Source organism: Rhinatrema bivittatum, chromosome 5, assembly GCF_901001135.1.
Source record: "Rhinatrema bivittatum chromosome 5, aRhiBiv1.1, whole genome shotgun sequence".
Lineage (NCBI taxonomy): Eukaryota > Metazoa > Chordata > Amphibia > Gymnophiona > Rhinatrematidae > Rhinatrema > Rhinatrema bivittatum.
Genome location: NC_042619.1, coordinates 123,407,557 through 123,422,220, shown reverse-complemented (window position 1 = coordinate 123,422,220; position 14,664 = coordinate 123,407,557). Strand labels below are relative to the sequence as shown.

At 47.7% G+C, this 14,664-nt stretch overlaps 1 protein-coding gene across 2 annotated transcripts in view; it reads right to left on the bottom strand.

Moving 5' to 3' along the window:
* SUCLA2 (succinate-CoA ligase ADP-forming beta subunit) overlaps window positions 1–14,664 on the bottom strand; it is a 170,861-nt gene that overhangs the window by 107,182 nt on the left and 49,015 nt on the right. For both annotated transcript variants that reach the window (XM_029602875.1, XM_029602874.1), the window contains exons 3-4: window positions 4,063–4,162; window positions 2,279–2,441 (exon numbers count right to left, since the gene is read on the bottom strand). In XM_029602875.1, the coding sequence (XP_029458735.1) occupies window positions 2,279–2,441; window positions 4,063–4,162 (263 nt within the window). The remainder of the gene's footprint in view (window positions 1–2,278; window positions 2,442–4,062; window positions 4,163–14,664) is intronic.

The window sequence follows — 14,664 nt, the reverse complement described above, 5'->3', positions numbered from 1 at the left end:
TAAATCAATCAGCACGGAAACCCTCCTTATTTCCCTCTCAGACCACATCCTCATGGGCCTAGACAAAGGGCTCTCTTCCCTCCTAGTCCTTCTAGACATCTCTGCCGCCTTCGACACCGTGAACCACGCCATCCTACTAAATCGCCTTTCAGACATTGGATTATCAGGATCGGCCCACAAATGGTTCAATTCCTTCCTCAGCAACAGAAGCGTCAAAGTTAATAATAATCACCTAACATCAAATCAGCATTAGGCGTACCCCAAGGCTCCTCCCTGTCACCGACCCTCTTCAATATCTACCTCCTGCCCCTCTGTCAGTTGCTCACAAACCTAAAATTAATACACTACCTCTACGCAGATGACGTACAGATTCTGATCCCCATAACAGAATCCCTCCCAAAAACACTCGCCTACTGGGAAAACTGCCTCCAATCCATTAACCGCCTCCTCACCAGCCTGAACCTGGTTCTCAATGCAGCCAAGACCGAACTTCTTCTCATCTTCGCCGACCACACTGTCCTAACCTATCCGACACCCCCCAACACCCAGATCATGCAAGTGAGAGACCTAGGAGTAATCCTAGACAACCATCTGAATCTAAAGAAAACCCATCAACAACACAACTAAGGACTGTTTTTATAAACTACAAGTTATGAAAAGGTTCAAACACCTGCTCCATTTCCAGGATTTTAGGACTGTCCTCCAAACCACGCTCTTCTCAGAGACAGACTACTGCAATGCTCTCCTCCTTGGCCTCCCCATCTACTCCATCAAACCGCTACAGATGCTCCAGAACGCAGCGGCTAGAATCTTAACCAATACCAACCGGGGAGCACACATCACTCCCATACTCCGGAACCTACATTGGCTGCCAATAAAATACAGAATTTTGCACAAGTCTCTCACCACAATTCACAAAACCATTCACAATCAGCAACAACTAGACCTTCAGATCCCACTCAAACTATACTCATCCTCAAGGCCCATCAGAGAAGCGTATAAAGGTACCCTGCAAGTCCCCCCAACAAAATCCACGCGTCTATCAACTGCCAAAGAACAAGCATTCTCTACAGCGGGTCTTGCCATCTAGAATAACATGGCTACAGACCTCAGGATGGAACCCTGCCCCCTAACCTTTCGAAAAAAACTTAAGACTTGGCTTTTCCTCCAAGCCTTCCCTTAACCTTCAAATCCATCTATATACCAACTGATTGGACTCCGCTTACCTGACTAGGCGCCCCGCCTAGTTCAGGCGTTATGTTTTTGCTCTTTTTGTTTAGTTATGCTGTCCTTTGTGTCCGGCTACCTATCACCCCCCAAGTTCTTTCTCCTTGTTCTATGTAACTTTGCCTCTTGTTAAATGGTTTATTAAGTTTTATCCTATGTTCCATGTAAACCGATCTGATATGGATTTATTCATAAAGGTCGGTATAGAAAAGTGTTAAATAAATAAAATAAATAAATGCATGTTTCTATCCTAAGACAATGTACCTTTTTCACTTAGTAAAAAAAAAAAGGTACTTAAATGTGACCTCAAATATTCTTTTAAATATTTCACTTAATGTGGTTTCTCTTTTCTCTCCTGACTGGCTGTTAAATTATCAGTAGCATCATGGGGCAGTTTTACATATGAAAACCTCCCAGCCCACAATGCTTCAGGGCTGGCTATACAACACATTTTGCTTTCTAATTACAAAAATAAACAGAACTAGACAAAGGGAAGAAGAGATGTACAGCAGTAAACCAAAAAAACAATTTTAAAAATTGCAATCCCCAAATGAAGCACTCTGGGTTTTCCCATTTCCCTTTCCTTTAAGGAGAAACCTACTATAGGAAGAAGATAAGGGGAAAACCTTTTTTTTTTTTTTAAATCTCAGAATCAGGGTCTTTTTCTTTTCCCATCCTGTCAAAGTTATTTCAGCACAAAAAAAGCCCAACTCCTCCAGTAATGTTTTACTGCCCCCAAGTGGCATAAAAAGTATTTTTACAAATAAAATTTAAAAAAAAAAACAAAAAAACTCTCAGCATGACACAGACAGTAGTTCCTAAATTTTTAGATCTAAATAGCAGTTAATTAATTAAAACATAGCACAAAAACACTATAGGGCATAGCAACCAGAAAACCAAAAGGTTCCAATGGACTCTTCTTGCACAGACCTGCAATTCAGGATTCCTTCTTTCAAACCTCCATCTTACTCACGTGAACAGCAGCAACACTGGCGCATTTTCTGAGCAGACTGAATTCGTAGGAAAAAACTTTACTCATATACTCACTCACATGAAATGCCCTTTCCATTGCGATTGCAAAGTAGTATTCTCTCCTGGGATATCTGCGCTCACAGATAAACACATGATTGCATATCCTGCCCTTTTCTCCAGTTTGCTTGGTAAACAGCTTCTTCCCGATCATTCGGGAGGAAATGTCTTTTGCTTCTTCTGGACTAGAATACAAGAAGCTCAGAATGAAAAGCAATGCTGTGATTTAAAAATCAGCTAGGAAAAATAAGAAATTTGCCTGGCCCTGAGGCATCGTAACAGCTCTTTGTAAGTCTCCCTATGGATTAAGTGGAGGGAAAATGTTTGGGTCATGGACAAGGGCCAACAATCAAGTTTTGGGGGTTTTTTTCTTATAAAAGTTTAATCCTCCCATCTTTAGCAAGGGTCCAAACAGTTGACATGCACACCCCCCCCCCCTCCCCCCCCAAATATTATACAGGTGCTGATTTCTCAGTTAAAAATCCTAGAAATTGTTTATTCTCAAATCTTTGCCAGAAATCTTGTAGATCTCCCAGTCCTCTCTGTCAGCTGGAGATTGGAAATCACTTGGCAAGATTCACCAGGAGACAGAGAGAACAAAGGGATAGATTGTTCCCTATCTACTTGTTAATTGTAAACCGACATGATGCGATTTTTATCGCGAATGCCGGTATAGAAAAACTTAAATAAATAAAAATAAATAAAAGAATAAAAACATTTTTTTAAAGTATAAAATGTATTATATCACGCAGTAATTAAAGACCACTTTCTTAAGCCAGCGTTGTTTGAATCCAGTTCTTGAAGATGTGAAACATGTCTGGTTTTCATGATAGTCAAACAGGCAAATTAACTTAGGTCTTAGCCCAAATGTGGGTTACAATCATGAATATTCATTTGTGGAGAGCCTGAAAACCAGGCTGGCTTGAGATTCCCAAAGACCTAGTTTGATAAAGCACTGTCAGGCCGATTCTAAAAACTCCGTGGGAGAGCCAGCGCTCCGTGTTGAGCACCCGCTCTCCCAACGAGCACCCAGGCACCTCTCCTGGACGCGCGATTCTTTATTAAATTAGGGCCCGCTCTAATAAGGAGGCGCTAGGGACACTAGTGCGTCCTTAGCGCCTCCTTATTAGCGGAAGCGGCGGCTGTCAGCGGGTCTGTCAACTGACGCTTAATTTTACCGGCGTCAACTGTCAAACCCGCTGACAGCCACATGTTTGGAAAACGGACGCCAGCAAAATTGAGCGTCCATTTTCCAACCCGCGGGCTGGCAGGCAGCTTTGTTTTTTTAAGTTTTTTTTTTTTTTTTTTTTTTTTTGGGACCTCCGACTTAATATCGTTATGATAAGTCGGAGGGTGTACAGAAAAGCAGTTTTTTCTGCTTTTCTGTAAACTTTCCCGGTGTTGTCCGTAATTATTGCCTGCCTTTGGGCAGGCGTTAATTTCTGAGAGTAAAATGTGCGGCTTGGCCGCACATTTTACTTTCAGCATCCCGTGGGGATAACTAATAGGCTCATCAACATGCAATTGCATGTGATGAGCGTATATTAGTTTCCGGGGAGTTGGCCACGCATTTTCCACACGCTATTACCCCTTACAGTATAAGGGGTAATAATAGTGCGTGTAAAACGCACGGTCAAACAGGGGCTGAGTGCACCGTTCTGAATCGGCCTGTGTGTTAGGTAATAAATCTGAAATTTCTTTGTATGTGCATAAATGGGCTCAGATACATTTCCAATTACCACAAAACAACTGAAATGAAACCTGGATTACTTCCAAAGAAACCTCAGCAGCTCAATGTTAACTTACGAAAAAACTATTTTCACGCCTCCTTTCAGGCCGCCTTCAAATGTCCCTTTTCCTCTTCCACCAGCCAACACCTGTGCTTTTACTACAAGATCCTTTGAACCTGCAACAAAGAAAGGAGACATTTTACTTGAATTGTTCCATTTCGGAGGGGCAGCTGTAAGTGAAAATGAAATACAAGTTACCATTACAGAAAAAAAGCAAAGCCGAATACTACTTCATAGCAACCTTCCCACAAAAGAAAGACCATGCAGGTGAAGCATCAGCATATAGTATACTACAGGTGAAATGACAAATTGCTGTTCATTTGCACAGTTTTTCTTCTAACTACAGATACTTGTAACTTGGACTGGCCACTGTTGGAAACAGGATGCTGAGCTTGATGGGCCCTCGGTCTGATCTCGTATAGCAACTTATGTTCTTTTACAAATTAAGCTATCTCTAGGTACCAGGGTACAAAAATTAAGATGTGAGAGATAAAAATAAACATGGCATATTTGGTGTCGCTGCATGGATCAGAGAAAGGCTATATTGCATAATGCACTAGGCTAGAATGCTGCAGAGTTTGCCAAGCCCTGGCTTAAAAAGTTGAGCAACTGAGGCGCATTTACTTGCTCTTGGTCTTTCCACTCCTGTTGTGACTCAAATTGCAGACTCTTCCTTTAATGAAGAAAATGAAAAAGTTGTTTGTAAATTATTTTTTTTTTTAAATATATATATATATATATATTTATTTTTTATTTTTTTTTTACAGCGGATTAAGTATGTACGCAGGTCAACAAAAATGTGATTTCTGATGCCTGCTGTGGCCTGAGGAAGCCCTGGCTTCTTCTATTTGTGTTTGTATAAAAAGCACACTGCAATGATGCAAAAACATTGACCATTTTTCCTCAACCATTAATATGTATACAGAAAACCAAGAAAGTGGGAATTCTTTATATTTACTCCTGGGAAATTCTGCGCAAAAAAACTGAAAATTCTGCCTCAAAAAAATGAAAATTCTACTCACACATTTTCTAAATTCTGCAAAATTCTGCACATTTGTTAAAACAACACAATATGTTTTGCAAATTATTCTGCATTTCAGTGCAATCCAGAATTTTCATTTAAATAGTACAGAAAACAAACAGCCTTCACATTTTCCTCACTTACGGCTCGATACAGTAAGGCCGCAGTAAAAACAGTGAGGTAGTGTAAGGCGCACCCTTCCTCCCCGCACGCACAGTTCTCTTCACTAACTCCCCGATACTCTCCTCTAATCGCATGCAAATGCATGCCGCGGCTGTGAAGCGTTAGGGAAGGGTTATGCCCGCGCAACCCATTTTACTGTATAGGCGCTGTAACAGCGCCTATACAGTAACCTGGGTGCGCTGGTACCTGTCATTTCAAATGACATTTGAAATGACAGGCACCAGGAAGTGTAAAAAGTGTAAAAAACAAAAAACCTGTGTGTTATATAAAAAATAAAACAATTTTAAATACCTGTCGGAGGGCCGTGGGTCCAGGCGGCCGGTGGGCAGCGGGCAGCCATCAGCGGCATCCGGTAGTCCCTTCTCCCTTCCTCCCTCCCTCCCCTGCCTGGATGAGCGCCAAAATCGCACGGGCGGGTCGGCAGCGGGGGGGGGGGGGGGGGCGGCAGCAGGATCCGGGAGCGGCGGGTAGGCAGCAGCGGGGTCCGGGGGGGCAGCGGCAGCGGGGTCCGGGGGGGCAGCGACAGCAGGATCCAGGGACGGCAGCGAGATCCGGGGAGCGAGTAGCGGCAGCGTGTTTGATCGGGCAGGCAGGTAGGTGGCAAAATAAAGATGGCCGCCTGCACGGGAAAATCGTGCAATTGGCCGCTGAAGACGTGACGTCACACCCCGTGACGCCAAATGTCGTGACGTCACGTCTTCAGCGGCCAATTGCACGATTTTCCCGTGCAGGCGGCCATCTTTATTTTGCCACCTACCTGCCTGCCCGATCGAACACGCTGCCGCTACTCGCTCCCCGGATCTCGCTGCCGCCCCTGGATCCTGCTGCCGCTGCCCCCCCGGACCCCGCTGCTGCCTACCCGCCGCTCCCGGATCCTGCTGCCGCGCCCCCCCCCGCTGCCGACCCGCCCGTGCGATTTTGGCGCTCATCCAGGCAGGGGAGGGAGGGAGGAAGGGAGAAGGGACTACCGGATGCCGCTGATGGCTGCCCGCCGCCCACCTGGACCCACGGCCCTCCGACAGGTATTTAAAATTGTTTTATTTTTTTATATAACACAGGTTTTTTGTTTTTTACACTTTTTACACTAACCATAGCAGGCCCGAGCCTTGCTACTTTTTCGTTTGGTTTTTTTTTGCTTCGGGAGGAGGGGACCGGACGGGGCTGCAGGAGACCGGACGGGACCAGGGCGGGTAAGCAATGTTTTTACACTACACTACACTAACTCCTACTAGGGGGAGGCGGTAAACTAGCAGGTTAAGGCCGCGGCAGAACAGCGGGTTATGGAGGAGATAATATCAGCGCCCGTTACAGTATCGCAGGGGAATAGCTAATTCTTCATTATACAGCTTTTTCGTTCATTTACATGCTGGGTGCGGAAAGGGTTTAGGAAGCGCTAAGGACGCGTGAAACTGGAGACTGTATCGCTGGATGGCCTTACTCGTCTGTATTGTGCGCTCCCAGCACGTTACAGACCGGGAATCTTTAACTCAACGTTACTGTATCGACCTGTTAGTTATTTCCTTCTGGTAGAAAGTACCAAACTGTACCAAACAGAATGTTTACCTTCATTTGAGAATCATTCTTGGTGACTCTGAATGATTTTCAAAGTTTCAATATAAATGGGAACACCAGACAATTTCTTTCAGATAATATATTTAACTGGGGCGGCGTTGGCCAGGAGGGGGGGTAGGAGTTTAAATCTTTCGACAATCTGCAACAAGCATTTGACCTGCCGTCTGCACCTGCCTAAGGAGGATTTTCACCTCAGCCTTAGGAGTCCAAGAAGAGGATTTTGGACACTTCTTGGGACTTTAAACCACCAGGAGTGCAAACTTTTGTATACTATCAGAGTATATATTTTGTGTTGTAGAGTTTATGTTATGCTTTATACTGTATTGATTTTCTATTGATTGCGTAATGCACTATGATGAGATATTTTTGTTTTTGAAGGGATTTTTTCTTTCTTTTTTTTACAAACAGGATATCAAATTAATAAATTACAAAGAAAAGATCTTTCTAGCCTTGTGAACTCATGAGAAGTACAAAAATTTAGAAGAAAAAATTGAATTGTAACTACATTTTTAAAGTTCATCATAAACAAGCCAAACATACAAGTACTGACTCATAAAATTAAATGAATGGTCTATCTCACATACAACCACACAATTTCCTATCAAACATGAGCATTCATTTCAATTTTTCATCTCATAAAAGTGGCTCTAATCTGTCCAGCACTGCCCCGTAACTAAGTATCTGAAAAGTTCTGGGCTTTCAGTTTGTTTCTCAGCAGACTACAGGCTGGATAGGATTGTTGTAATTGTGTGTTTATCTGGTGGTGGTGGTGGGGCTGGGCTAAGCAACATAGGAGTTAAAACAGAGAGACAGAGGCAGCAAGAAAGGAAGAGTGGAGTGGAAAGAAAAAGGAAAGACATTCAGTACACACCCAGCTTCCTATAATCCCCTACTTTTCCCATAGAGAACTGTCGCAGGAGTTTTCTGAAAAAATTCCTTCCCTGGGTATAAAAGGACGATGTGTCAAGTACAAGGAAGAGTTCCAGGGCCTAGCTGCAAGAATGATTCGTACAAACATAGAACATGAGGGCAGATAAAGACTATATGGCTGAATCAGTCTGCCCAACCACATGTCCTGCTTAGTTTTATAGTCCTTCCTCTCCCTTAAGAGATCCTCGGTGCTTGCCCATGCAATCTTTAATTCCGATACCGTCCTTGTCTCCATCATCTCCACACGGAAGCTGTTCTATGCATCCATAGAAACCTAGAGATGACGGCAGAAGACGACCAAACGGCCCATCCAGTCTGCCCAGCAAGCTTTCACACTTTTTTTTTTCCCATACTTAACTGTTACTCTTTGGCCCTTACTAACCTTTTGGCTCCAATTCCCTTCCACCCCCACCATTAATGTAGAGAACAGTGCTGGAGCTGCAACTAAGTGAAGTATCTAGCTTGATTGGTTAGGGGTAGTAACTGCCTCAATAAGCAAGCTACTCCCATGCTTATTTGTTTACCCAGCCTGTGCAATTCAGTCATTGTTGGTAGTTGTCTGAATATAAATCTTTCTTCATCCTCCCTGCCACTGAAGCAGAGAGCTATGCTGAATATGCATTGAAGTACCTATCGTACCTGAACAATAAATAATAAAATTACCGATATTGTAATTACCGATATTGTAAACGATGTTGTTGTTGTTATAGTTAATGAGTTACCTTCTGCTACTGACTCCTCTTATCCCTAGTTCCAGTACCCCTGTTTTATTGTAACTTTTTGCCTTCCTCTATCTTTATGTTAATGTTATAACCCCTTGTTCCTTGTAAACCAATATGATATGATCTGTATCATGAACGTCGGCATAAAAAAGCACTAAATAAATAAATAAACTGATTCGGGGTAGTAACCGCTGTAACAAGCAAGCTACACCCATGCTTATTTGTTTACCCAGACTATGTAATTCAGTCCTTGTTGGTTGTTGTCTGAATATAAATCATCTTTTCATTCATTCCCCCCTGCCGTTGAAGCAGAGAGCTATGCTGGATAAGCAGAGAGCTCTGTTGGATATGCATTGAAAGTGAACTATCAGGCTTATTTGGTTTGGGGTAGTAACCGCAGTAACAAGCAAGCTACTCCCCACTTTTTTGTGAATGCAAATCCATTTTTTTTTCCACCACTACCCTTTCTATAAAGAAAAAATTTCCTTAGATTACTTTGAGTCCAACCCACCTTCAGTCTCATCCCATGACCCCTTGTTTCAGAGTTTCCTTTCCTCTTGTGCATTATTCCTTGGAGATATTTAAATGTCTCTATCATATGTTCCCCCTCTCCCCTTTCCTCCAGGGTACATGTGTTTAGATCTTATGTCTGTCCTCATTTGCTTCATGATGAAGATTATTAGCTGTCCTTCGGACAGACTATTTAGTTTATTGGTCAGCTTAAGAACATCATATATGATCAGCCCCAGATCCCAACTCCCTCTTCATGTATTCCACACTTCCCAAGATGTCTACCCTTGCAAATTTTGCTATCATCTGCAAAAGGGCAAACCTTTCCTAATAGCCCTTCCACAACATCACTTACAAAAATATTAAACAAAACCAGCCCAAGGACCAATCCCTGAGGCAAATTACTAGTAACACCCCTTTCCTCTGAGTGAACTCCATTTACCACTCTCCTTTGTTACCTCCCACTCAACCTAGTCACTTTAGGGCATATAACTAGAGCACTCTGTTTAACAGAACCATGTCAAAGACCTTACTGAATTCCAAGTACACTACATCAAACACACTCTGCTCACCCAGTAAAAGAAATACACCTGATTTGTCTAACAAGACCTAACTCTGATAAAACCATATCACTTAAGATCCTGTAATCCACTGGATTCCAGAAACTGCACTGTCCTCTTTGGCAGCGATAGTAGTTTTCAGACTCCTCCTCATTTCCAATTGCATGAAGAGGATTGAAACTGTTCATTGGGAGAAAATCATGTGGATGAAGAGGAGCAGCCTAGTGGTTAGAGCAGCAAGCAATGACCCAGGGAAACTGTTGATCCTTGTGACCTTGGGGATAGGGCAATACCTATAGTACCTGAACAATAAATAATAAAGTTATTAAAAATTAAATGTGTCTAAAGAACAATGTGAATCAAATGGTTAAGTAAAGGAAAGAATTCACTTTGAAATGTATCACTCTCTATGTTAATTCACTTAGTATAAATGAATTAACAAGTAAATTCCGAACATGTTTTAGTGATCAGATGTATGGAAAACATATTTTGGAACCTTCACTATATAACACACAGAATTTATGAATTTATAATTACTCCAAGGACTCATTCAGTTTGTCTAACATTATAGGTTTTATTGACAGTTATCAATTAAAATATAACTGATTGATCATTTAGGTGATTTAGATAGTTTCACAGTTTCCAAAGTAGCATTATAGCTTATTGACCTGACGTTTGCACAGATTTAATTCAGAGCAAGTAGAAATATCTACCCATAACAAACAGGTCGATACAGTAAGGCCGCGGTAGAAACAGTGCGGCAGTGTCAGGCGCACCCTTCCTCCCCGCACGCACAGTTCTCTTGACCTAGCGCCTGATACTCTCTTCTAATTGCATGCAAATGCATGCCGCGGCTGTAAAGCGTTAGGGAAGGGTTATGCCTGCGTAACCCATTTTACTGTATAGGCGCTTAATACAGCGCCTATACAGTAACCTGGGTGCGCTGGTACCTGTCATTTCAAATGTCATTTGAAATGACAGGCACCAGGAAGTATAAAAAAAAACAAAATTTTTAAATACCTGTCGGAGGGCCGCGTGGGTCCAGGCGGCCGGCGGGCGGCGGGATCCGGGGGGCCGGTGGTCGCGTGTTAAATCTAGGCTGCGGGCGGGTGGGCGCCTGTTCCAGGCGGCGGCGGTGGCGGCGGGGGGACGCGCGTTAAATCTAGGCCGGGTCGCACAGGCGCGCATTCATTCACTGCCGGTGGGGGCTGCCGGAGAGGCAGCCCCCACCGGCAGTGAATGAATTCATTCATCCAGGCGGCGAAAGCAGCCGGCTCCTCCGCCTGGATGAATGAATGCGCGCCTGTGCGACCCCTGCGATTCGGCGCTCAAGGCAGGGGTCACGGCATGTGACTGCCTTGAGCGCCGAATCGCAGGGGTCGCACAGGCGCGCATTCATTCACTGCCGGTGGGGGCTGCCGGAGAGGCGAAAGCAGCTCCGCTTTCGCCGCCTGGATGAATGAATTCATTCACTGCCGGTGGGGGCTGCCTCTCCGGCAGCCCCCACCGGCAGTGAATGAATGCGCGCCTGTGCGACCCCTGCAATTCGGCGCTCAAGGCAGTCACATGCCGTGACCCCTGCCTTGAGCACCGAATCGCAGGGGTCGCACAGGCGCGCATTTATTCACTCATGCAGGCGGATGAATGCGCGTCTGTGCGACCCGGCCTAGATTTAACACACGACCACCCGCCCCCCGGCCGTCTGAAACTAACGCGCGTCCACCCGCCCCCCCCCCCCCCCGCCGCCTGGACCCACGCGTCACATGCCATGACATCATTCCTTCACGCGCTGAAATCGCACGGCCATTCCTTCACTGCCGGTGGCCGTGCGATTTTGGCGTGCGATTTTGGAATGAATGGCCGTGCGATTTTGGCGCTCATGGCATGAGCGCCAAAATCGCACGGGCATTCATTCCGGCGGGGGCCGTACGTTCATCCAGGCAGAGGGAACCGGAGGCCGTTTCACCGCCCGCCCCCTCTGCCTGGATGGATGCCCGTGCGAAATCAGGAGGAAGGGAGAAGGGACTGCCATAGCAGGCCCGAGCCTTGCTACTTTTGTTTTGTTTTTTTTTTGCTTCGGGAGGAGGGGACCGGACGGGGCTGCAGGAGACCGGGCTGGACCGGAGACCGGATGGGACCAGGGCAGGTAAGCAATGTTTTTTACACTACACTAACTCCTACTAGGGCAGCGGTTCTCAACCTGGGGGTCGCGACCCCGGCGGGGGTCGAACGACCACAACACAGGGGTCGCCTAAAGCAGGGTCCCCAACCACCGGTACCGGGCCGTTGGGGTTTTTTGCCGGTCCGCGGCTATTTTTTCTGCCAGTCGCGTTTTTTTGGGCTTGTTGGGCGGGACTTGTGCTCTGAATCAGGGCGGACTGTAACAGAGCACAAGTTGGGCGGGACTTGTGCTCTGTTACAGTGATTGGCTGCTGCTGCTGCGATGAAGCCTGTCCATAGCAGGCGCACCCTATCCCTATATTGCAGCAGTAAGCCAATCAGAGCAGGAGCTGCAAGCCTTGTTGATGCATACGTCAGGAGCACATTTTGTGGGCAGACCCAGCCAGCACAGCATCGCACGTGGGCGGAACGGGAAGACCAGCAGCACAGCGTTGGAGAAAAACAGCAAAGGAATCCAGAGTGTGCAGCTACAGCCAGGTATCAGGAGGGAAGGAGTTAGTATGTTGGGAGAGGGTAATGAGTGTGTGGGGGCTGGGGATGTACTGGGGGGAATGAGTGTGTGGGGGGCCAGAAATGTGCTCGGAGAGGGTTAGGGAGGTGGGAATGAGTGTGTGGGGCCAGAGATGTGCTGGGAGGGGGGGGGAATGAGAGTGTGTGGGGCCAGAGATGTGCTGGGAGGGGGGGGGGGGAGGAGAGGGGGGGGCCAGAGATGTGCTGGGGGGGGGGGGGAATGAGAGTGTGGGGGGCCAGAGATGTGCTGGGGGGGGGGGAATGAGAGTGTGTGGGGCCAGAGATGTGCTGGGAGGGGGGGGGAATGAGAGTGTGGGGGGCCAGAGATGTGCTGGGAGGGGGGGGGGAATGAGAGTGTGGGGGGCCAGAGATGTGCTGGGAGGGGGGGAATGAGAGTGTGGGGGGCCAGAGATTTGCTTGGAGGGGGCTGGGGAGAGGGGTATGAGTATGTGAGGGCATTAACTGCTATAAAAAAATAAAATGTTTCAATCTCATGTGTTTTGGGCTTGTTTTTTTGGAAAAAAGTGCTTGTTCGTTCATGAAAACCTGGCAACACTGCCGGAATAAATGCGCGCCTGTGCGACCCCTGCAATTCGGCGCTCAAGGCAGTCACATGCCGTGACCCCTGCCTTGAGCACCGAATCGCAGGGGTCGCACAGGCGCGCATTTATTCACTCATGCAGGCGGATGAATGCGCGTCTGTGCGACCCGGCCTAGATTTAACACACGACCACCCGCCCCCCGGCCGTCTGAAACTAACGCGCGTCCACCCCCCCCCCCCCCCCCCCCCCCGCCGCCTGGACCCACGCGTCACATGCCATGACATCATTCCTTCACGCGCTGAAATCGCACGGCCATTCCTTCACTGCCGGTGGCCGTGCGATTTTGGCGTGCGATTTTGGAATGAATGGCCGTGCGATTTTGGCGCTCATGGCATGAGCGCCAAAATCGCACGGGCATTCATTCCGGCGGGGGCCGTACGTTCATCCAGGCAGAGGGAACCGGAGGCCGTTTCACCGCCCGCTCCCTCTGCCTGGATGGATGCCCGTGCGAAATCAGGAGGAAGGGAGAAGGGACTGCCATAGCAGGCCCGAGCCTTGCTACTTTTGTTTTGTTTTTTTTTGCTTCGGGAGGAGGGGACCGGACGGGGCTGCAGGAGACCGGGCTGGACCGGAGACCGGATGGGACCAGGGCAGGTAAGCAATGTTTTTTACACTACACTAACTCCTACTAGGGCAGCGGTTCTCAACCTGGGGGTCGCGACCCCGGCGGGGGTCGAACGACCACAACACAGGGGTCGCCTAAAGCAGGGTCCCCAACCACCGGTACCGGGCCGTTGGGGTTTTTTTGCCGGTCCGCGGCTATTTTTTCTGCCAGTCGCGTTTTTTTGGGCGTGTTGGGCGGGACTTGTGCTCTGAATCAGGGCGGACTGTAACAGAGCACAAGTTGGGCGGGACTTGTGCTCTGTTACAGTGATTGGCTGCTGCTGCTGCGATGAAGCCTGTCCATAGCAGGCGCACCCTATCCCTATATTGCAGCAGTAAGCCAATCAGAGCAGGAGCTGCAAGCCTTGTTGATGCATACGTCAGGAGCACATTTTGTGGGCAGACCCAGCCAGCACAGCATCGCACGTGGGCGGAACGGGAAGACCAGCAGCACAGCGTTGGAGAAAAACAGCAAAGGAATCCAGAGTGTGCAGCTACAGCCAGGTATCAGGAGGGAAGGAGTTAGTATGTTGGGAGAGGGTAATGAGTGTGTGGGGGCTGGGGATGTACTGGGGGGAATGAGTGTGTGGGGGGCCAGAAATGTGCTCGGAGAGGGTTAGGGAGGTGGGAATGAGTGTGTGGGGCCAGAGATGTGCTGGGAGGGGGGGGGGAATGAGAGTGTGTGGGGCCAGAGATGTGCTGGGAGGGGGGGGGGGGATGAGAGGGGGGGGCCAGAGGTGTGCTGGGAGGGGGGGGAATGAGAGTGTGTGGGGCCAGAGATGTGCTGGGAGAGGGGGGGGGGATGAGAGGGGGGGGCCAGAGATGTGCTGGGGGGGGGGGAATGAGAGTGTGGGGGGCCAGAGAGGGGCTGGGGGGGGGGGAATGAGAGTGTGTGGGGCCAGAGATGTTGCTGGGGGGGGGGGAATGAGAGTGTGTGGGGCCAGAGATGTGCTGGGAGGGGGGGGGAATGAGAGTGTGGGGGGCCAGAGATGTGCTGGGAGGGGGGGGAATGAGAGTGTGGGGGGCCAGAGATGTGCTGGGAGGGGGGGGGGAATGAGAGTGTGGGGGGCCAGAGATGTGCTGGGAGGGGGGGGAATGAGAGTGTGGGGGGCCAGAGATTTGCTTGGAGGGGGCTGGGGAGAGGGGTATGAGTATGTGAGGGCATTAACTGCTATAAAAAAATAAAATGTTTCAATCTCATGTGTTTTGGGCTTGTTTTTTTGG